General features: G+C 45.0%; 1 protein-coding gene across 1 annotated transcript in view; it reads right to left on the bottom strand.

Moving 5' to 3' along the window:
- Sec24CD (Secretory 24CD) overlaps nucleotides 1-22,793 on the bottom strand; it is a gene marked incomplete at its 3' end in the record, with an annotated part of 157,089 nt that overhangs the window by 110,208 nt on the left and 24,088 nt on the right. Inside the window, 1 exon segment of the mRNA XM_070086547.1 lies at nucleotides 17,212-17,362. Coding sequence (XP_069942648.1) covers nucleotides 17,212-17,362 — 151 coding nt within the window.

The raw sequence follows: 22,793 nt of genomic DNA, 5'->3' as shown, positions 1-22,793 counted from the left end.
CACTCTCTCCCCCTTTTTCTTTTTCTCTTTCTCTCTTTCACTAAAAAAAAAAATGGTTGGGACTCGCAGGAATCAGGGATCAGATGACAATGGTACTGGTAGGGAGGAATGGATGGAGGAACAGTGGAAAAGGATAGAGCAAGAATGGGAGAGAAAATTAGGAGAGCTTTCTGAAAAAATGGAGAAAGAGCTCTCTGTGAAATGGGAAAAGAGGCTGGAGAAGGAGACGAAGAATTGGGAGGCACAAGTCGAAACTGCAGTAGCCAGGGTAAAGGTCCTAGAATTTGAGGTAAACAGGCTGAAGCAAGTCTCAGGGGCAGTGACCAGAGAAGACACACCATACGAAGATGAGAGGCTGAACAGGAAGGAAGGAGATATGAATTATGCTAAGGTCATATCAGCCTGCAAAGAAGGGCCAGGGAGTGGAAGGGAAGAGCAGATGGGTGCAGATGGAGAGGGAGATAGGTCGAATGCTGAGGCACAACCATGCTACCAAGAGCCACTGGAAAAATCAAGGGAGAAAATGACCACATACAGACATGAACCAGAGTCACAGAGGGAGAGGCAATGGGAGAAGGAAAGGGCAAAATCAGTGATTATCCATGGGCATCGGGAGAGAGAGGAAAGGACACACACTGAAAGACGGCAGGAAGAAAGAAAGAAAGGAGATTGAGAAAATCATCACGGAAATAGGGGGAGAAGACATGGATGAGATTGTAAATTTTCAGAGAATAGGGGGGTACTTGAAGGGGAGAAACCGACCGATCAAGCTGATTCTCAGGACAGAAACAGTGCGGAACAGGATCCTCCAAGAGAAACCACGATTGAAAAGCTCGGAAGAGTACAAGAAGGTGTTCCTAGACAGAGACAGAACACAGAGAGAGAGACAGCAGCTGAGGGAGAGGACAAAAAAGCGAAAGGAGATAGGAAAGGAGACAAGGATGGAACCAGCAGAGGTCAGTCAGAGCAGAACAGAGCAGCAAGGGCAAGCACACACACAACTATCCTCAGAACCCCACAACCTATCACACCATCCCAACACACAATACAATCCATACCCACAGCTTCCACCCAACCCCCAACCACAGAATCTCACAGTATACTACCAGGTCTCCCACCCCCACAGGCCCCCCAAACCACAGTGTTGGAAAGGAAACTGAAGGTATGGTACACAAACGCTGATGGAATAACAAACAAGTGGGAGGAGTGGCACGAAAGAGTCAAAGAGGTATCACCAGACATCATAGCGATCACAGAAACCAAGCTTACAGGTATGATAACAGATGCCATCTTTCCAGCGGGATACCAGATCCTGAGAAAAGACAGAAGGAACAGGGTGGGTGGAGGAGTGGCAATGCTGATCAAACACCGATGGAATTTTGATGAGCTGGAGAGAGGAGACAGCGGAGAAGAAAGTGATTACATAGCGGGAACGCTTCACTCTGGAGGTCCCAAGGTGATAATTGCAGTGATGCATAACCCACCACAGAACAGCAGGAGGCCAAGGCAAGAGTATGACGAGAGCAATAGAGCGATGGTTGACACACTGGCTGCAGTGGCCAGAAGAGCTCATGCATGCAGGGCAAAGCTCCTGATCATGGGCAACTTTAACCACAAGGAGATCGAATGGGAGAACTTGGAGCCACATGGGGGCCAAGATACATGGAGGGCTAAGATGATGGAGGTGGTACTGGAAAACTTCAAGTACCAACACGTAAGGGACACTACAAGAGAGAGAGAGGAGATGATGAACCAGCAAGACTGGACTTAGTATTCACCTTGAGTAGTGCAGATATTGAGGACATCACATATGAAAGACCCCTTGGGGCCAGCGATCATGTGGTTTTGAGCTTCGAATACACAGTAGAGCTACAAGTGGAGGGGGAAGCAGGAAGGCCAGGACAAATGAAACCAAACTACAGGAAAGGGGACTACACAGGAATGAGGAACTTCCTGAATGAGGTTCAGTGGGAGAGAGAACTGGCAGGGAAGCCAGTTAATGAGATGATGGAATATGTAGCAACAATGTGCAAGGAGGCTGAGGAGAGGTTTGAACCCAAGGGTAACAGGAATAATGAAAAAGCCAGGATGAGCCCATGGTTCACCCAAAGATGCAAGGAGGCAAAAACCAAGTGTGCTAGGGAATGGAAGAAATATAGAAGGCAAAGGACCCAGGAGAATAAGGAGAGCAGTCGTAGAGCCAGAAACGAATAGGCACAGATAAGAAGGGAGGCCCAACGTCAATATGAAAACGACATAGCAGCGAAAGCCAAATCTGACCCGAAGCTGTTATACAGCCACATCAGGAAGAAAACAACCGTCAAGGATCAGGTAATCAGGCTAAGGAAGGAAAGAGGAGAGACAACAAGAAATGACCGTGAAGTATGTGAGGAACTCAACAAGAGATTCAAAAAAGTGTTCACAGAGGAGACAAAAGGGGCTCCAGAAAGACAGAGAGGTGGGGTACACCACCATGTGCTGGACACAGTACACACAACCGAGGAAGAAGTGAAGAGGCTTCTGAGTGAGCTAGATACCTCAAAGGCAATGGGGCCAGATAACATCTCTCCATGGGTCCTGAGAGAGGGAGCAGAGGCGCTATGTGTACCCCTAACAGCAATATTCAATACATCTATCGAAACAGGGAGATTGCCTGAGGCATGGAAGACAGCAAATGTGGTCCCAATCTTTAAAAAAGGAGACAGACATGAAGCACTAAACTACAGACCAGTGTCACTGACATGTATAGCATGCAAAATCATGGAAAAGATTGTCAGGAGAAGAATGGTTGAACATCTAGAAAGGAATGATCTCATCACCAGCAGCCAACATGGTTTCAGAGACGGGAAATCCTGTCACAAACCTACTGGAGTTCTATGACATGGTGACAGCAGTAAGACAAGAGAGGGAGGGGTGGGTGGATTGCATTTTCTTGGACTGCAAGAAGGTGTTTGACACAGTACCACACAAGAGATTAGTGCAAAAACTGGAGGACCAAGCAGGGATAACAGGGAAGGCACTGCAATGGATCAGGGAATACTTGTCAGGAAGACAGCACCGAGTAATGGTACGTGGCGAGGTGTCAGAGTGGGCACCTGTGACCAGCGGGGTCCCACAGGGGTCAGTCCTAGGACCAGTGCTGTTTCTGGTATTTGTGAACGACATGACGGAAGGAATAAACTCCGAGGTGTCCCTGTTTGCAAATGACGTGAAGTTGATGAGAAGAGTTCATGCGATCGAAGACCAGGCAGAAATACAAAGGGATCTGGACAGGCTGCAGACCTGGTCCAGCAACTGGCTCCTGGAGTTCAATCCCACCAAGTGCAAAGTCATGAGGATTGGGGAAGGGCAAAGAAGACTGCAGACGGAGTACAGTCTAGGGGGCCAGAGATTACAAACATCACTCAAGGAAAAAGATCTTGGGGTGAGTATAACACCAGGCACATCTCCTGAAGCGCACATCAACCAAATAACTGCCGCAGCATATGGGCGCCTGGCAAACCTCGGAACAGCATTCCGACATCTTAATAAGGAATCGTTCAGGACCCTGTACACTGTGTACGTTAGGCCCATATTGGAGTATGCGGCACCAGTTTGGAACCCACACCTAGCCAAGCACGTAAAGAAACTAGAGAAAGTGCAAAGGTTTGCAACAAGACTAGTCCCAGAGTTAAGAGGTATGTCCTATGAGGAGAGGTTAAGGGAAATCAACCTGACGACACTGGAGGACAGGAGAGATAGGGGGGACATGATAACGACTTACAAAATACTGAGAGGAATTGACAAGGTGGACAAAGACAGGATGTTCCAGAGACTGGACACAGCAACACGGGGACACAGTTGGAAGCTGAAGACACAGATGAATCAAAGGGATGTTAGGAAGTATTTCTTCAGCCACAGAATAGTCAGGAAGTGGAATAGTTTGGGAAGCGATGTAGTGGAGGCAGGATCCATACGTAGCTTTAAGCAGAGGTACGATGGAGCTCATGGTTCAGGGAGAGTGACCTAGTAGCGACCAGTGAAGAGGCGGGGCCAGGAGCTTGGACTCGACCCCTGCAACCTCAACTAGGTGAGTACAACTAGGTGAGTACACACAGCTTTTAAATCTCTGCACATAATTAAACTTAAACCAGCAAATAATACAGCCTACTAGACTGGAGAATACACTAGACCTCATCTTCACTAACAATGATGATCTGATACGAAATGTCACCATATCAAAAACAATATACTCAGATTACAACATAATCGAGGTTCAGACATGTATGCGCGGAGCCCCAGACCGAGAAAATGAGATTAGTCACGAGGGAGCATTCACTAAATTCAACTTCAATAACAAGAACAAAGTGGGACCAAGTAAATCAAGTCCTAAATGATATAAGCTGGGAAGACAGACTAAGCAACACAGATCCCAACTTATGCCTAGAACAGATTAACTTGGTGGCACTCGATGTATGCTCAAGGCTTATTCCTTTAAGAAAAAGGAGGAGTAGATGTAAAATAGAAAGAGACAAGTGCTCCCTTTACAGGCTATGGAAAAGAATAACAGAGCAGCTAAAAGAGGTCAATATATCTGAAATGCGTAGGGAGTCACTGGTCAGAGAAATAGCAAACATCGAACTTAAGCTAAAGGAATCTTATAGGAGTCAGGAATCGCGGGAAGAACTAAAAGCCATAAATGAAATCGAAAGGAACCCGAAGTATTTCTTTTCTTATGCCAAATCAAAGTCGAGAACAACATCCAGTATTGGGCCCCTACTTAAACAAGATGGGTCCTACACAGATGACAGCAAGGAAATCAGTGAGCTACTCAAGTCCCAATATGAATCAATTTTTAGCAAGCCGCTAACCAGACAGAGTCGAGAATCAAAATGATTTTTTTATGAAAGCCACAGAATTTGGTTAACACAAGACTATATGATATTATCCCGATGACAAGTGACTTCGAACAGGCAATAAATGACATGCCCATGCACTTTGCCCCAGGGCCAGACTCATGGAACTCCGTGTTCATCAAGAACTGCAAGAAGCATCTATCACAAGCTTTTACCATCCTAAGGAGAGGGAGCATGGACAAAGGGGTCATCCCACAGTTACTAAAAACAATAGATATAGCCCCACTCCACAAAGGGGACAGTATAGCAATAGCAAAGAACTACAGACCGATAGCACTAACATCCCATATCATAAAAATATTTGAAAGGGTCCTAAGGAGCAAGATCGCCATCCATCTAGATACCCATCAATTACACAACCCAGGGCAACATGGGTTTAGAGCAGGTCGCTCCTGCCTGTCTCAGCTACTGTATCACCATGACAAGGTCCTAGATGCACCAGAAGACAAAAAGAATGCAGATGTAATATATAGAGACTTTGCAAAAGCCTTTGACAAGTGTGACCATGGCGTAATAGCGCACAAAATGCGTGCTAAAGAAATAACAGGAAAAGTTTGAAGATGGATCTATAATTTCCTCACAAACAGAACACAAATAGTAGTCTGAGGCAGCTACGGTGAAAAGCTCTGTTCCACAAGGCACAGTACACGCTCCCATCTTGTTTCACATCCTCATATCTGACATAAACAAGGATGTCAGCCACAGCACAGTGTCTTCCTTTGCAGATGACACCCAAATCTGCACGACAGTGTCTTCCATTGCAGACACTGCAAGGCTCCAGGCGGACATCAACCAAATCTTTCAGTGGGCTGCAGAAAACAATATGAAGTTCAACGATGAGAAATTTCAATTACTCCAATATGGTAAACATGAGGAAATTTAAACATCATCAGGGTATAAAACCAATTCTTTCCACAAATTAGAGCGAAAAACCAACGTCAAAGACCTGGGAGTGATCATGTCGGAGGATCTCACCTTTAAGGGCCATAGCATTGTATCAATTGCATCTGCTAGAAAAATGACAGGATGGATAATGAGAACCTTCAAAACTAGGGATGCCAAGCCCATGATGACACTCTTTAGGTTGCTTGTTCTATCAAGGCTGGAATATTGCTGCACAATAACAGCACCTTTCAAGGCAGGTGAAATTGCTGACCTAGAAAATGTACAGAGAACCTTCACGGCGCGCATAATGGAGATAAAACACCTCAATTACTGGGAGCGCTTGAAGTTCCTGAACCTGTACTCCCTGGAATGTAGACAGAGAGATACATGATTATATACACCTGGAAAATCCTAGAGGGACTAGTACCGAACTTGCACACGAAAATCACTCGACAAAAGCAAAAGACTCTGCAGACGATGCAACATCCCCCAATGATAAGCAGGGGTGTCACTAGCACGTTAAGAGACAATACAATAAGTGTCATGGGCCCCGAGACTGTTCAACTGTCTCCCAGCATACATAAGGGGGATTACCAATAGACCCCTGGCTGTCTTCAAGCAGGTACTGGACAAGCACCTAAAGTCAGTACCTGACCAGCCGGGCTGTGGCTCATACATTGGATTGCATGCAGCCAGCAGTAACAGCCTGGTTGATCAGGCTCTGATCCACCAGGAGACCTGGTCACAGACCAGGCAGCGGGGGCGTTGACCCCTGGAACTCTCTCCAGGTAAACTCCAAGTATGTCACCAAAAGCTGGGATTGAAATCAGGTGGTCTGTCAACCAGTATGTACTGACAATGTGCTTATACACATGTGGCATAAGCAGTATTGTGGCAAAGAACAGATACAGCTCTGCCACAGTTGTGTCCTTCCACTGGTGTAGGCATGATCTTGGAGAAAGAATTGTTTGCCATGGTGTACTCAAAGTATGTATTGCTTTCCCTGACAATGTCCATCAGGGGTTCATCTAAGATTAACTGAAAGCATTCCAGTTCATTAGCATTGTTCCCAAGTGTACACGATGGCTGGATTCCACTCTGTTTCATCTAAGTCGTGTGGATTGGGAACAAAATTGTCACCTTGCTGCCAATCCCAGATGCTGTCTGCTGGTGGGTCCTGGATATTGTAATGTGGTTGTGGTTGTGCAGGTTGTGGGGGTGTGGGGTTGGTTGAGGCTGGTTGTGGTTGTGCTGAGTTAGTCAGTAGTAATGTGGCCCACTGCTGGTGCCACACAACTCATGCCACCTCCACTATCACCACCTGCTGCCTCACTCGCATCACTCATACCCACTGTAACAATATCGTCATCTTCACTATCAGTTCATGGTGCAGGGCCACGGGATGTACTCCCAGATTTACTCCTTCCCCTTGGAACAACATACGACACTACCAGAACGCATGCTACGTTGTATATACTGCCGCTTCAATGGAGAATATTCACCCTCACTATAGCAACTAGAACTGCTTTCAATAGCTTTGAAATCACTATCACTCACTTTCACTGCTCACATCTGAGTCTTGTACACGGGCAAATAGTTCCCTCTTTCGTCCTGGTACAGATGAATTTGAATGAGATGGCCCAGCACCAGATGTGGATGGCTGTGGGTCATCTGGATTTTCATCACTAAGTTATCCTGGGTGCTGCATTCGGTCACACCCACTCCAAAACCATGAAATTCACTTTCACTGACACTTCCATCACTGTTAGAGCTATCACTTGGGAACAAAAGACCTCCAATCCGCCGAGTAGTGAGGTACTTCTTACTGCGAGGCTTGGTGAAAATAGACTACCAAGATGGCGTTCCCACAATTCACCATCGCGTCCCCGATTGTTTTCACAAGGTGCACACCCACCACTCAGACCCATTCTCTCTCATGTAGGCCTACCAGCTTTCTCCCGCTTGATTTGAAGCTGCTAGAATTTATGCGTACAAGTAAGTCAAACACAGTGGCTCGTAAGACGCATATATATGACCAAAACAGTCAAAGGGTTAAAATACAGCCTCTCACTTAGCGATGTACTCGTTTACCGACGACTTGGACTTACGACGGGCTCTGACCAGTATGCATACCTAAATAATGTATATTAGAGCTGATTTCCTCTATTCTGCTCATTACAATATACAGTATACTACTGAATAAACACTTAAAAATACACCAGAAATGTTATAATTGGTGCAAAGGTGACATTAAAACAATATAAAAAAAATGGTTGACACAAACCCACTACCATTATAGCATGCTCCTCACTTAGTGATGAACTCATTTACCGACGTGGTCTTAGGAATGGAACTCCATCGTTAAGGAGATGCTGCACATTTAACAAAATTTATTGAAATTTGATACATAGTTATCTGATGCAGGTGCACTGCTTCCAATTTGTTTGGTGTGAGTGTGGTGGGTTCCTGTTTATTCAGTGTAGGTGTGGTGGGTTCCTGTTTATGCAGTGAAGGTGTGGTGGGTTCCTGTTTATGCAGTGTAGGTGTGGTGGGTTCCTGTTTATTCAGTGTAAGTGTGGTGGGTTCCTGTTTATTCAGTGTAGGTGTGGTGGGTTCCTGTTTATTCAGTGTAGGTGTGGTGGGTTCCTGTTTATTCAGTGTAGGTGTGGTGGGTTCCTGTTTATTCAGTGCAGGTGTGGTGGGTTACTATTTATTCAGTGCAGGTGTTGTGGTGGGTTACTATTTATTCAGTGCAGGTGTTGTGGTGGGTTACTATTTATTCAGTGCAGGTGTTGTGGTGGGTTACTATTTAATCAGTGCAGGTGTGGTGGGTTACTATTTATTCAGTGCAGGTGTGGTGGGTTACTATTTATTCAGTGCAGGTGTGGTGGGTTACTATTTATTGAGTGCAGGTGTGGTGGGTTACTATTTATTCAGTGCAGGTGTGGTGGGTTACTATTTATTCAGTGCAGGTGTGGTGGGTTACTATTTATTCAGTGCAGGTGTGGTGGGTTACTATTTATTCAGTGCAGGTGTGGTGGGTTACTATTTATTCAGTGCAGGTGTGGTGGGTTACTATTTATTCAGTGCAGGTGTGGTGGGTTACTATTTATTCAGTGCAGGTGTGGTGGGTTACTATTCAGTGCAGGTGTGGTGGGTTACTATTTATTCAGTGCAGGTGTGGTGGGTTACTATTTATTCAGTGCAGGTGTGGTGGGTTACTATTTATTCAGTGCAGGTGTGGTGGGTTACTATTTATTCAGTGCAGGTGTGGTGGGTTACTATTTATTCAGTGCAGGTGTGGTGGGTTACTATTTCTTCAGTGCAGGTGTGGTGGGTTACTATTTATTCAGTGCAGGTGTGGTGGGTTACTATTTCTTCAGTGCAGGTGTGGTGGGTTACTATTTATTCAGTGCAGGTGTGGTGGGTTACTATTTATTCAGTGCAGGTGTGGTGGGTTACTATTTATTCAGTGCAGGTGTGGTGGGTTACTATTTATTCAGTGCAGATGTGGTGGGTTACTATTTATTCAGTGCAGGTGTGGTGGATTACTATTTATTCAGTGCAGGTGTGGTGGGTTACTATTTATTCAGTGTAGGTGTGGTGGGTTACTATTTATTCAGTGTAGGTGTGGTGGGTTACTATTTATTCAGTGTAGGTGTGGTGGGTTACTATTTATTCAGTGTAGGTGTGGTGGGTTACTATTTATTCAGTGTAGGTGTGGTGGGTTACTATTTATTCAGTGTAGGTGTGGTGGGTTACTATTTATTCAGTGTAGGTGTGGTGGGTTACTATTTATTCAGTGTAGATGTGGTGGGTTCCTGTTTATTCAGTGTAGATGTGGTGGGTTCCTGTTTATTCAGTGTAGGTGTGGTGGGTTACTATTTATTCAGTGTAGGTGTGGTGGGTTACTATTTATTCAGTGTAGGTGTGGTGGGTTACTATTTTAGTGTAGGTGTGGTGGGTTACTATTTATTCAGTGTAGATGTGGTGGGTTCCTGTTTATTCAGTGTAGGTGTGGTGGGTTACTATTTATTCAGTGTAGGTGTGGTGGGTTACTATTTATTCAGTGTAGGTGTGGTGGGTTACTATTTATTCAGTGTAGGTGTGGTGGGTTCCTGTTTATTCAGTGTAGATGTGGTGGGTTACTATTTATTCAGTGTAGGTGTGGTGGGTTCCTGTTTATTCAGTGTAGGTGTGGTGGGTTCCTGTTTATTCAGTGTAGGTGTGGTGGGTTCCTGTTTATTCAGTGTAGGTGTGGTGGGTTCCTGTTTATTCAGTGTAGGTGTGGTGGGTTCCTGTTTATTCAGTGTAGATGTGGTGGGTTACTATTTATTCAGTGTAGGTGTGGTGGGTTCCTGTTTATTCAGTGTAGGTGTGGTGGGTTCCTGTTTATTCAGTGTAGGTGTGGTGGGTTCCTGTTTATTCAGTGTAGGTGTGGTGGGTTCCTGTTTATTCAGTGTAGGTGTGGTGGGTTCCTGTTTATTCAGTGTAGGTGTGGTGGGTTCCTGTTTATTCAGTGTAGGTGTGGTGGGTTCCTGTTTATTCAGTGTAGGTGTGGTGGGTTCCTGTTTATTCAGTGTAGGTGTGGTGGGTTCCTGTTTATTCAGTGTAGGTGTGGTGGGTTCCTGTTTATTCAGTGTAGGTGTGGTGGGTTCCTGTTTATTCAGTGTAGGTGTGGTGGGTTCCTGTTTATTCAGTGTAGGTGTGGTGGGTTCCTGTTTATTCAGTGTAGGTGTGGTGGGTTCCTGTTTATTCAGTGTAGGTGTGGTGGGTTACTATTTATTGAGTGTAGGTGTGGTGGGTTACTATTTATTCAGTGTAGGTGTGGTGGGTTACTATTTATTCAGTGTAGGTGTGGTGGGTTACTATTTATTCAGTGCAGATGTGGTGGGTTACTATTTATTCAGTGCAGGTGTGGTGGGTTACTATTTATTCAGTGCAGGTGTGGTGGGTTCCTGTTTATTCAGTGCAGGTGTGGTGGGTTCCTGTTTATTCAGTGTAGGTGTGGTGGGTTCCTGTTTATTCAGTGTAGGTGTGGTGGGTTCCTGTTTATTCAGTGTAGGTGTGGTGGGTTCCTGTTTATTCAGTGTAGGTGTGGTGGGTTACTATTTATTCAGTGTAGGTGTGGTGGGTTCCTGTTTATTCAGTGTAGGTGTGGTGGGTTCCTGTTTATTCAGTGTAGGTGTGGTGGGTTCCTGTTTATTCAGTAGGTGTGGTGGGTTCCTGTTTATTCAGTGCAGGTGTGGTGGGTTACTATTTATTCAGTGCAGGTGTTGTGGTGGGTTACTATTTATTCAGTGCAGGTGTTGTGGTGGGTTACTATTTATTCAGTGCAGGTGTTGTGGTGGGTTACTATTTAATCAGTGCAGGTGTGGTGGGTTACTATTTATTCAGTGCAGGTGTGGTGGGTTACTATTTATTCAGTGCAGGTGTGGTGGGTTACTATTTATTCAGTGCAGGTGTGGTGGGTTACTATTTATTCAGTGCAGGTGTTGTGGTGGGTTACTATTTATTCAGTGCAGGTGTTGTGGTGGGTTACTATTTATTCAGTGCAGGTGTTGTGGTGGGTTACTATTTAATCAGTGCAGGTGTGGTGGGTTACTATTTATTCAGTGCAGGTGTGGTGGGTTACTATTTATTCAGTGCAGGTGTGGTGGGTTACTATTTATTCAGTGCAGGTGTGGTGGGTTACTATTTATTCAGTGCAGGTGTGGTGGGTTACTATTTATTCAGTGCAGGTGTGGTGGGTTACTATTTATTCAGTGCAGGTGTGGTGGGTTACTATTTATTCAGTGCAGGTGTGGTGGGTTACTATTTATTCAGTGCAGGTGTGGTGGGTTACTATTTATTCAGTGCAGGTGTGGTGGGTTACTATTTATTCAGTGCAGGTGTGGTGGGTTACTATTTATTCAGTGCAGGTGTGGTGGGTTACTATTTATTCAGTGCAGGTGTGGTGGGTTACTATTTCTTCAGTGCAGGTGTGGTGGGTTACTATTTATTCAGTGCAGGTGTGGTGGGTTACTATTTATTCAGTGCAGGTGTGGTGGGTTACTATTTATTCAGTGCAGGTGTGGTGGGTTACTATTTATTCAGTGCAGGTGTGGTGGGTTACTATTTATTCAGTGCAGGTGTGGTGGGTTACTATTTATTCAGTGCAGATGTGGTGGGTTACTATTTATTCAGTGCAGGTGTGGTGGGTTACTATTTATTCAGTGCAGGTGTGGTGGGTTACTATTTATTCAGTGTAGGTGTGGTGGGTTACTATTTATTCAGTGTAGGTGTGGTGGGTTACTATTTATTCAGTGTAGGTGTGGTGGGTTACTATTTATTCAGTGTAGGTGTGGTGGGTTACTATTTATTCAGTTTAGGTGTGGTGGGTTACTATTTATTCAGTGTAGGTGTGGTGGGTTACTATTTATTCAGTGTAGGTGTGGTGGGTTACTATTTATTCAGTGTAGGTGTGGTGGGTTACTATTTATTCAGTGTAGATGTGGTGGGTTCCTGTTTATTCAGTGTAGATGTGGTGGGTTCCTGTTTATTCAGTGTAGGTGTGGTGGGTTACTATTTATTCAGTGTAGGTGTGGTGGGTTACTATTTATTCAGTGTAGGTGTGGTGGGTTACTATTTATTCAGTGTAGGTGTGGTGGGTTACTATTTATTCAGTGTAGATGTGGTGGGTTCCTGTTTATTCAGTGTAGGTGTGGTGGGTTACTATTTATTCAGTGTAGGTGTGGTGGGTTACTATTTATTCAGTGTAGGTGTGGTGGGTTACTATTTATTCAGTGTAGGTGTGGTGGGTTCCTGTTTATTCAGTGTAGATGTGGAGGGTTACTATTTATTCAGTGTAGGTGTGGTGGGTTCCTGTTTATTCAGTGTAGGTGTGGTGGGTTCCTGTTTATTCAGTGTAGGTGTGGTGGGTTCCTGTTTATTCAGTGTAGGTGTGGTGGGTTCCTGTTTATTCAGTGTAGATGTGGTGGGTTACTATTTATTCAGTGTAGGTGTGGTGGGTTCCTGTTTATTCAGTGTAGGTGTGGTGGGTTCCTGTTTATTCAGTGTAGGTGTGGTGGGTTCCTGTTTATTCAGTGTAGGTGTGGTGGGTTCCTGTTTATTCAGTGTAGGTGTGGTGGGTTCCTGTTTATTCAGTGTAGGTGTGGTGGGTTCCTGTTTATTCAGTGTAGGTGTGGTGGGTTCCTGTTTATTCAGTGTAGGTGTGGTGGGTTCCTGTTTATTCAGTGTAGGTGTGGTGGGTTCCTGTTTATTCAGTGTAGGTGTGGTGGGTTCCTGTTTATTCAGTGTAGGTGTGGTGGGTTCCTGTTTATTCAGTGTAGTTGTGGTGGGTTCCTGTTTATTCAGTGTAGGTGTGGTGGGTTCCTGTTTATTCAGTGTAGGTGTGGTGGGTTACTATTTATTCAGTGTAGGTGTGGTGGGTTACTAATTCAGTGTAGGTGTGGTGGGTTACTATTTATTCAGTGTAGGTGTGGTGGGTTACTATTTATTCAGTGCAGATGTGGTGGGTTACTATTTATTCAGTGCAGTTGTGGTGGGTTACTATTTATTCAGTGCAGGTGTGGTGGGTTCCTGTTTATTCAGTGAAGGTGTGGTGGGTTCCTGTTTATTCAGTGTAGGTGTGGTGGGTTCCTGTTTATTCAGTGTAGGTGTGGTGGGTTCCTGTTTATTCAGTGTAGGTGTGGTGGGTTCCTGTTTATTCAGTGTAGGTGTGGTGGGTTACTATTTATTCAGTGTAGGTGTGGTGGGTTCCTGTTTATTCAGTGCAGGTGTGGTGGGTTCCTGTTTATTCTGTGTAGGTGTGGTGGGTTCCTGTTTATTCAGTGCAGGTGTGGTGGGTTACTATTTATTCAGTGTAGGTGTGGTGGGTTCCTGTTCAGTGTAGGTGTGGTGGGTTCCTGTTTATTCAGTGTAGGTGAGGTGGGTTCCTGTTTATTCAGTGTAGGTGTGGTGGGTTCCTGTTTATTCAGGTGTGGTGGGTTCCTGTTTATTCAGTGTAGGTGTGGTGGGTTCCTGTTTATTCAGTGTAGGTGTGGTGGGTTCCTGTTTATTCAGTGTAGGTGTGGTGGGTTCCTGTTTATTCAGTGTAGATGTGGTGGGTTACTATTTATTCAGTGTAGGTGTGGTGGGTTCCTGTTTATTCAGTGTAGGTGTGGTGGGTTACTATTTATTCAGTGTAGGTGTGGTGGGTTCCTGTTTATTCAGTGTAGGTGTGGTGGGTTCCTGTTTATTCAGTGTAGGTGTGGTGGGTTCCTGTTTATTCAGTGTAGGTGTGGTGGGTTCCTGTTTATTCAGTGTAGGTGTGGTGGGTTCCTGTTTATTCAGTGTAGGTGTGGTGGGTTCCTGTTTATTCAGTGTAGGTGTGGTGGGTTCCTGTTTATTCAGTGTAGGTGTGGTGGGTTCCTGTTTATTCAGTGTAGGTGTGGTGGGTTACTATTTATTCAGTGTAGGTGTGGTGGGTTACTATTTATTCAGTGTAGGTGTGGTGGGTTACTATTTATTCAGTGTAGGTGTGGTGGGTTACTATTTATTCAGTGCAGATGTGGTGGGTTACTATTTATTCAGTGCAGGTGTGGTGGGTTACTATTTATTCAGTGCAGGTGTGGTGGGTTCCTGTTTATTCAGTGCAGGTGTGGTGGGTTCCTGTTTATTCAGTGTAGGTGTGGTGGGTTCCTGTTTATTCAGTGTAGGTGTGGTGGGTTCCTGTTTATTCAGTGTAGGTGTGGTGGGTTCCTGTTTATTCAGTGTAGGTGTGGTGGGTTACTATTTATTCAGTGTAGGTGTGGTGGGTTCCTGTTTATTCAGTGCAGGTGTGGTGGGTTCCTGTTTATTCTGTGTAGGTGTGGTGGGTTCCTGTTTATTCAGTGCAGGTGTGGTGGGTTACTATTTATTCAGTGTAGGTGTGGTGGGTTCCTGTTTATTCAGTGTAGGTGTGGTGGGTTCCTGTTTATTAAGTGTAGGTGAGGTGGGTTCCTGTTTATTCAGTGTAGGTGTGGTGGGTTCCTGTTTATTCAGTAGGTGTGGTGGGTTCCTGTTTATTCAGTGTAGGTGTGGTGGGTTCCTGTTTATTCAGTGTAGGTGTGGTGGGTTCCTGTTTATTCAGTGTAGGTGTGGTGGGTTACTATTTATTCAGTGTAGGTGTGGTGGGTTACTATTTATTCAGTGTAGGTGTGGTGGGTTACTATTTATTCAGTGTAGGTGTGGTGGGTTACTATTTATTCAGTGCAGATGTGGTGGGTTACTATTTATTCAGTGCAGGTGTGGTGGGCTACTATTTATTCAGTGCAGGTGTGGTGGGTTCCTGTTTATTCAGTGCAGGTGTGGTGGGTTCCTGTTTATTCAGTGTAGGTGTGGTGGGTTCCTGTTTATTCAGTGTAGGTGTGGTGGGTTCCTGTTTATTCAGTGTAGGTGTGGTGGGTTCCTGTTTATTCAGTGTAGGTGTGGTGGGTTACTATTTATTCAGTGTAGGTGTGGTGGGTTCCTGTTTATTCAGTGCAGGTGGTGGGGGGTTCCTGTTTATTCTGTGTAGGTGTGGTGGGTTCCTGTTTATTCAGTGCAGGTGTGGTGGGTTACTATTTATTCAGTGTAGGTGTGGTGGGTTCCTGTTTATTCAGTGTAGGTGTGGTGGGTTCCTGTTTATTCAGTGTAGGTGAGGTTGGTTCCTGTTTATTCAGTGTAGGTGTGGTGGGTTCCTGTTTATTCAGTAGGTGTGGTGGGTTACTATTTATTCAGTGTAGGTGTGGTGGGTTCCTGTTTATTCAGTGTAGGTGTGGTGGGTTCCTGTTTATTCAGTGTAGGTGTGGTGGGTTACTATTTATTCAGTGTAGGTGTGGTGGGTTACTATTTATTCAGTGTAGGTGTGGTGGGTTACTATTTATTCAGTGTAGGTGTGGTGGGTTACTATTTATTCAGTGTAGGTGTGGTGGGTTACTATTTATTCAGTGTAGATGTGGTGGGTTACTATTTATTCAGTGTAGGTGTGGTGGGTTACTATTTATTCAGTGCAGGTGTGGTGGGTTACTATTTATTCAGTGTAGGTGTGGTGGGTTCCTGTTTATTCAGTGCAGGTGTGGTGGGTTCCTGTTTATTCAGTGTAGGTGTGGTGGGTTCCTGTTTATTCAGTGTAGGTGTGGTGGGTTCCTGTTTATTCAGTGTAGGTGTGGTGGGTTCCTGTTTATTCAGTGTAGGTGTGGTGGGTTACTATTTATTCAGTGTAGGTGTGGTGGGTTACTATTTATTCAGTGTAGGTGTGGTGGGTTCCTGTTTATTCAGTGCAGGTGTGGTGGGTTCCTGTTTATTCAGTGTAGGTGTGGTGGGTTCCTGTTTATTCAGTGCAGGTGTGGTGGGTTACTATTTATTCAGTGTAGGTGTGGTGGGTTCCTGTTTATTCAGTGCAGGTGTGGTGGGTTAATGTTTATTCAGTGTAGGTGTGGTGGGTTCCTCTTTATTCAGTGTAGGTGTGGTGGGTTACTATTTATTCAGTGTAGGTGTGGTGGGTTCCTGTTTATTCAGTGCAGGTGTGGTGGGTTCCTGTTTATTCAGTGTAGGTGTGGTGGGTTCCTGTTTATTCAGTGCAGGTGTGGTGGGTTACTATTTATTTAGTGTAGGTGTGGTGGGTTCCTGTTTATTCAGTGCAGGTGTGGTGGGTTCCTGTTTATTCAGTGTAGGTGTGGTGGGTTCCTGTTTATTCAGTGTAGGTGTGGTGGGTTCCTGTTTATTCAGTGCAGGTGTGGTGGGTTCCTGTTTATTCAGTGCAGGTGTGGTGGGTTCCTGTTTATTCAGTGCAGGTGTGGTGGGTTCCTGTTTATTCAGTGCAGGTGTGGTGGGTTCCTGTTTATTCAGTGCAGGTGTGGTGGGTTCCTGTTTATTCAGTGCAGGTGTGGTGGGTTCCTGTTTATTCAGTGCAGGTGTAGTGGGTTCCTGTTCATTCAGTGCAGGTGTGGTGGGTTCCTGTTTATTCAGTGCAGGTGTGGTGGGTCTTGTTTGGCACAGGTGTGGTGGGTCTTGTTTGGCACAGATGTTGTGGGTCTTGTTTGGCACAGGTGTGGTGGGTCTTGTTTGGCACAGGTGTGGTGGGGTCTTGTTTGGCACAGGTGTGGTGGGTCTTGTTTGGCACAGGTGTGGTGGGGTCTTGTTTGGCACAGGTGTGGTGGGTCTTGTTTGGCACAGGTGTGGTGGGGTCTTGTTTGGCACAGGTGTGGTGGGGTCTTGTTTGGCACAGGTGTGGTGGGTCTTGTTTGGCACAGGTGTGGTGGGTCTTGTTTGGCACAGGTGTGGTGGAGGTCGAGTGTACAAAACTAAAAGTAACAGCTGGAGATGGTACTTCTGCAGAATTTATTGTATCATCAAATTCAAGAAGAAAAAACACTTTTTAAATTTCACCAGTTGAAGAAGAGCTTAAGAAAAGTGTAGTTGATCTTACCCGGCAATACTCTGGAGTCGCAATGAACTCGTAGCTGCCGCAACACAATTCTGGCCGCTGGAATTTATCTGCTCGTGACCCTTGTCCATCCATATGACAGAAATATTCTTTTGGTACTTCAACAACGCCCCGGCACAACTTGCACTGGTATCTGGGAAAGATATGCTACTTATTTGCCATTACAAAACTCTCACAGAAAACATTTTAAAACAAAGTTAAAATGAAACTTTAATAGAAAAGAAAATTGGAAGAGAAGTAAAAAAAAAAAGAGAATGAGAATGAGGAAGAGAGGAAAAGGAAGACCAAAGTGGAGAGATGTAGCTTTTAAAATCAGAAAAAAGCTTTGACTTGTATATTTTTTTTTTCTTTTTTTGCCATCATCCCTTTTCTGTACGTAAAACTATAGTTTTTTTTTTTTTAACACGTTGGCCGTCTCCCACCGAGGCAGGGTGACCCAAAAAGAAAGAAAATCCTCAAAAAGAAAATACTTTCATCAACATTCAACACTTTCACCTCACTCATACATAATCACTTTTTGCAGAGGTGCTCAGAATACAACAGTTTAGAAGCATATACGTATAAAGATACACAACACATTCCTCCAAACTGCCAATATCCCAAACCCCTCCTCTAAAGTGCAGGCATTGTACTTCCCATTTCCAGTACTCAAGGCCACCTATGTAAAAATAAACAGTTTCCCTGAATCCCTTCACAAAATATTACCCTGCTCAGACTCCAACAGCTCATTAGGTCCCAATTACCATTCGTCTATGTTCACTTCTATCTAACATGCTCACACATGCTTGCTGGAAGTACAAGCCCCTCACCCACAAAACCTCCTTTACCCCCTCTCTCCCTTTTCGAGGACAACCCCTACCCCACCTTCCTTCCCCTACAGATTTATATGCTCTCCATGTCATTCTACTATGATCCATTCTCTCTAAATGACCAAACCACCTCAACGAACCCTCTTCAGCCCTCTGACTAATACTTTTATTAACTCCACACCTTCTCCTAATTTCCACACTCCGAATTCTCTGCAAAACATTTACACAACACATTGCCCTTAGACGGGACATCTCCACTGCCTCCTCGCTGCAGCATTTACAACCCAAGCTTCACACCCATGTAAGAGTGTTGGTACCACTATACTTTCATACATTTCCTTCTTTGCCTCCACAGATAATGTTTTTTGTTTCCACATATACCTCAACGCACCACTCACCTTTTTCCCTTCATCAATTCTATGGTTAACCTCATCCTTCATACATCCATCCGCTGACATGTCAACTCCCAAATATCTGAAAACATTCACTTCTTCCATACTCCTCCTCTCCAATTTGATATCCAATTTTTCTTTATCTAAATCACTTGATACCCACAGGAGGGGGGATATAGTGTTGAAGTGGTTGATATTTATGTTTAATAAATGTATGAAAGAGGGGAAGGTACCTGGGATTGGCAGGCAGCATGTTTAATTCCTTTATATAAAAGGAAGGACAAAAGAGACTGTAAAGATTATAGAGGAAGAAGTTTACTGAGTATACCAAGAAGTGTTTGGAAGGTTATTGTTGAAAGAATTGGAGGCAAGACAGAATGTGTATTATTATTATTATAATCAAAAAGAAGCGCTAAGCCACAAGGGCTATACAGTGCTGCAGGGTGGGGAAGGAAGCAAGGGTATTGGGCGTCAGAAGGGGGGAGGGATGATCAGTAGGTTACAGAAAACAGCGGGGCAGGGGATAGTACAGGGGTAGAGGGTAGCAAGAGATTGAGGTAGAAAGGGCTGAAGGTACCAGAATTTGTGAAGTAAGTCAGTTGTTGTCAAAAAGTCAATGAGAGAGTCTGGATGAAAGGTGGGTCCATCAGCGAGAAGGGAAGGTAAAGAGAGAGCAGCGGAGCGAAGACGACGACGGAGGTAAATTCTGCGTGCTCGTTGATAAAGTGGGCAGTCTAACAGAATGTGGCTGACTGATAATGGAACTTGGCAATTCTCACAGAGAGGAGCAGGGCGCCTCTCCATGAGATATCCATGAGTAAGACGAGTATGGCCAATGCGAAGACGGGAGAGAGTAGTCTCCCAACCTCGACACTGGTGATAAGAAGACGGCCAGTAACCTATACTCGGTTTAATAGATTGAAGTTTGTTGCCGAGCATAGTAGACCAATGTTGTTGCCAACGGGTGTGAAGTTGGGAAGATATTGCAGCAAAATAGTCCGTAAATGGAATACCTCTATAAGAAACTGGTAGGTCATGTACTGCTGACCGCGCAGCAGTGTCTGCCTGTTCATTGCCCTGTACGTCAACATGACCAGGGACCCAACAAAAAACATCATCTTTATGCTTGGTAAAGATGCGGCGTAGCCAAAGTTGGATACGGAGGACTAAGGGGTGAGGTGTATCAAATTTCTGTATAGCCTGTAAAGCATTAAGGGAGTCTGAGACAACCACAAATGATGACACAGGCATAGATGTAATACGGATAAGTGCTGTAAGGATGGCATACAATTCAGCAGTAAAAATACTAGCCGAAGATAGTAAATGCCCTTGTACGACGCTGTCCGGAAACACTGCTGCGAATCCTACGCCGTCAGAAGACTTAGAGCCATCTGTGTACACAGCAATGGCATGAGAATGAGAGTGGAAGTGGTAAAGAAAAAGAGTGGGGGAAGCGACCGTAGACAGTTGGGCTTTCGAGCAAGGGAGAGAGAAAGAACAGACTCGAACAGCTGGAACTTCCCAGGGGGGTAGGGAAAAGTGAGATGCTACATGTACATAGAAAGGTGGTAATTGAAGAGAAGACAAGAGCGAATGAAGGCGAAGAGAGAGGGGACAGAGTAAACAGGGGCGGCGAACAAATAAAGAATGTCTACTAATATCAGTGACCATTCTATAAATGGAAGGATTGCGGAGATCATGAGAGCGTACATAGTAGCGAAGGCAATGGGCATCACGGCGATCGGATAAGGATGGAACGTTCGCTTCTGCATAGAGGCTCTCGACAGGGGAAGAGCGAAAAGCACCAAGGCATAAACGTAATCCTTGGTGATGAATGGGGTTAAGGCTAGAGAGAGTAGCAGGAGATGCCACTGAATAGATCTGGTCACCATAATCAAGTTTCGAAAAGATAAGGGTGGAATGTAGGCGAAGGAGGGTTCGACGATCAGCTCCCCATGAAAGATGAGCAAGGGTTTTAAGAAGGTTCAGCTGGCTGTGGCAAGTTGCCTTCAGAGAGGTAATGTGAGGTTTCCAGGATAACCTACGATCAAAGAGGAGGCCCAGAAACTTGACTATCACGTTCAGGGATACGGGAGCCAGAGGTACAAAGGATGATCGGAGATGACAGAGCGTCTAGTGAAAGTAATTTGGTGGGTTTTAGTGCTGGAAAATTTAAACCCACGTGTGGTGGCCCAATTGGAAACACGGTCGACTGCATGCTGGAGAGAAACTGTAAGGAGGTGACAGTCAGCGCCTGCACAGGCAATAGCGAAGTCATCAACATAGAGTGATGACCAAATATTTGATGGAAGACTAGAGGCCAAATCATTAATAGCAAGGAGAAAAAGTGTTGTGCTCAGAACACATCCCTGGGGTACACCTTCAGCTTGGATAAAGTCCGGGGAGAGCACATTATTAACCCGAACACGGAAATGCCTGTCAGTTAAAAAGTTCTTAAGGAAGGATGGTAGATTGCCTCGAAGGCCTAAGGAGTGGGCTTGGGCTAAAATATTATACCTCCAAGTTGTCTCATATGCCTTCTCAAGGTCAAAAAATATGGCAGTAACTGAGTGGTTATTAGCAAAGGCATTACAAACATACGTATCCAAGCGTAGTAAGGGGTCTATGGTAGAACATCCCTTACGAAAGCCATATTGACGAGTGGAGAGACTGTTGTCTCTCTCTAAATACCACACTAAACGTCTATTTACCAGGCGTTCCATCACTTTGCAAACTGCACTGGAAAGAGCAATGGGACGATAGTGGGAGGTTTCATGTCCTGTAGTGCCTGGTTTGCGGAAAGGGAGAACAATGGCGGATTTCCACAGCTGTGGAAGAACTCCTTGTGACCAAGTAAGATTGTAAAGGCGTAATAGGACTGCAAGGGCTGACTGATGTAAATGTTGTAGCATATGAATATGAATGTCGTCGGGCCCAGCTGCCGATGATCGGCAAGCTGAGTGTGTCGCCTCCAATTCTTGAAGTGTAAAAGGCACATTATACTGTTCTTCTCTGAGAGAAGAAAAGTCCAAGGGTGCTAACTCTCTGGCAGACTTTGAGGAAAGAAATGAGGGGCATAGATGGAGTCCCTGAGAAATACGGACCAGATGATTGCCAATTTCATTGGCAACATCTAGTGGGTTTGCTATATCAACACCGGCAACCCGCAGAACAAGAGCCAGGTCAGGAGAATATTTACCACTCAGTTTTCGTAACTTTTTCCAGACTGCACTCGTAGAGGAAGCAGAGGTGATGGTGGAGACAATCTCGCCAGCAAGTGCGTTTAGCGTCACGGATGACACGGCGAGCGATCGCACGCTTCTGCTTAAATTCAAGAAGTCTCTCTGTGGTTCTATTGTACCGGTACCTGCCCCATGCAGCGCGTTTCAAACGTACTGCACGAGCACAAGCAGGAGACCACCAAGGCACGCATTTCTGAGAATGCCTGCCCGAAGTTTGGGGTATAGAATGAGAAGCTGCGGTTAAAACGGAGGACGAGAAGAGGTGTAAAAGCTCATCGATGGAGGGCGAAGAAGGAACCTCTCTAAAAACAGTTAGGTGTGAGTAAAGGTTCCAATTTGCCTGATCAAATTGCCAGCGTGGGATGCGAAGAGGTGGTGAATATGAAGGGGAAGTAAGAATGATTGGGAAATGATCGCTGTCATGTAAGTCCGGAAGAACAGACCAAGTGAAGTCTAATGCGGCGGAGGAAGAGCAGACTGAGAGATCGATGAAAGAGAGTGTGAGTCCGAGGATCAAAATGGGTGTGAGTACCTGTATTTAAAACATGGAGGGGGAGGGTGGCAAGAAAAGCCTCTAACTGAATGCCACGGGAATCACAGTGAGACCCCCCCCCCAGAGGAAATGGTGGGCATTAAAATCACCAAGTAACAGAATCGGTGGTGGTAATGATGAAACAAGAAAGGCAATATCCGGAATAGATAATGCCCGAGAAGGAGAGAGATATAAAGAACAGAGTGTATACCACCTATGCAAGTGGATACGGGCTGCTGTGTAATGCAGCGAAGTACGAACAAATAGCTGGTGGTACGGAATATCAGTGCGTAGAAGAAGGGCACTTTCATTAAAGGTCCCATCAGGAAAAGGATCTGAAGAATACAATAAATTATAGCCTGAGATGGGAGAGATAGCAGCAGAGTGTAATTTTGGTTCCTGTAAGCAAACACCAACAGGGGAAAACTGGGAGAGTAACATCTGAAGCTCACCCCGATTACCCCTGAGGCCGCATATGTTCCACTGTAAATAGGCCATGATTGGCAATGACAAAGATACCTGAAATCCGCAGGTAAGGGTTCCTACGGACTAGAGGGGTTAGAAAAGTCCACATGCGGAGGCAGTGGAA

The sequence above is a fragment of the Cherax quadricarinatus genome, chromosome 19, assembly GCF_038502225.1.
Source record: "Cherax quadricarinatus isolate ZL_2023a chromosome 19, ASM3850222v1, whole genome shotgun sequence".
Classification (NCBI taxonomy): domain Eukaryota; kingdom Metazoa; phylum Arthropoda; class Malacostraca; order Decapoda; family Parastacidae; genus Cherax; species Cherax quadricarinatus.
Note: the sequence above shows the minus strand (reverse complement) of the source record. Positions and strands in the feature narration are given on the sequence as shown.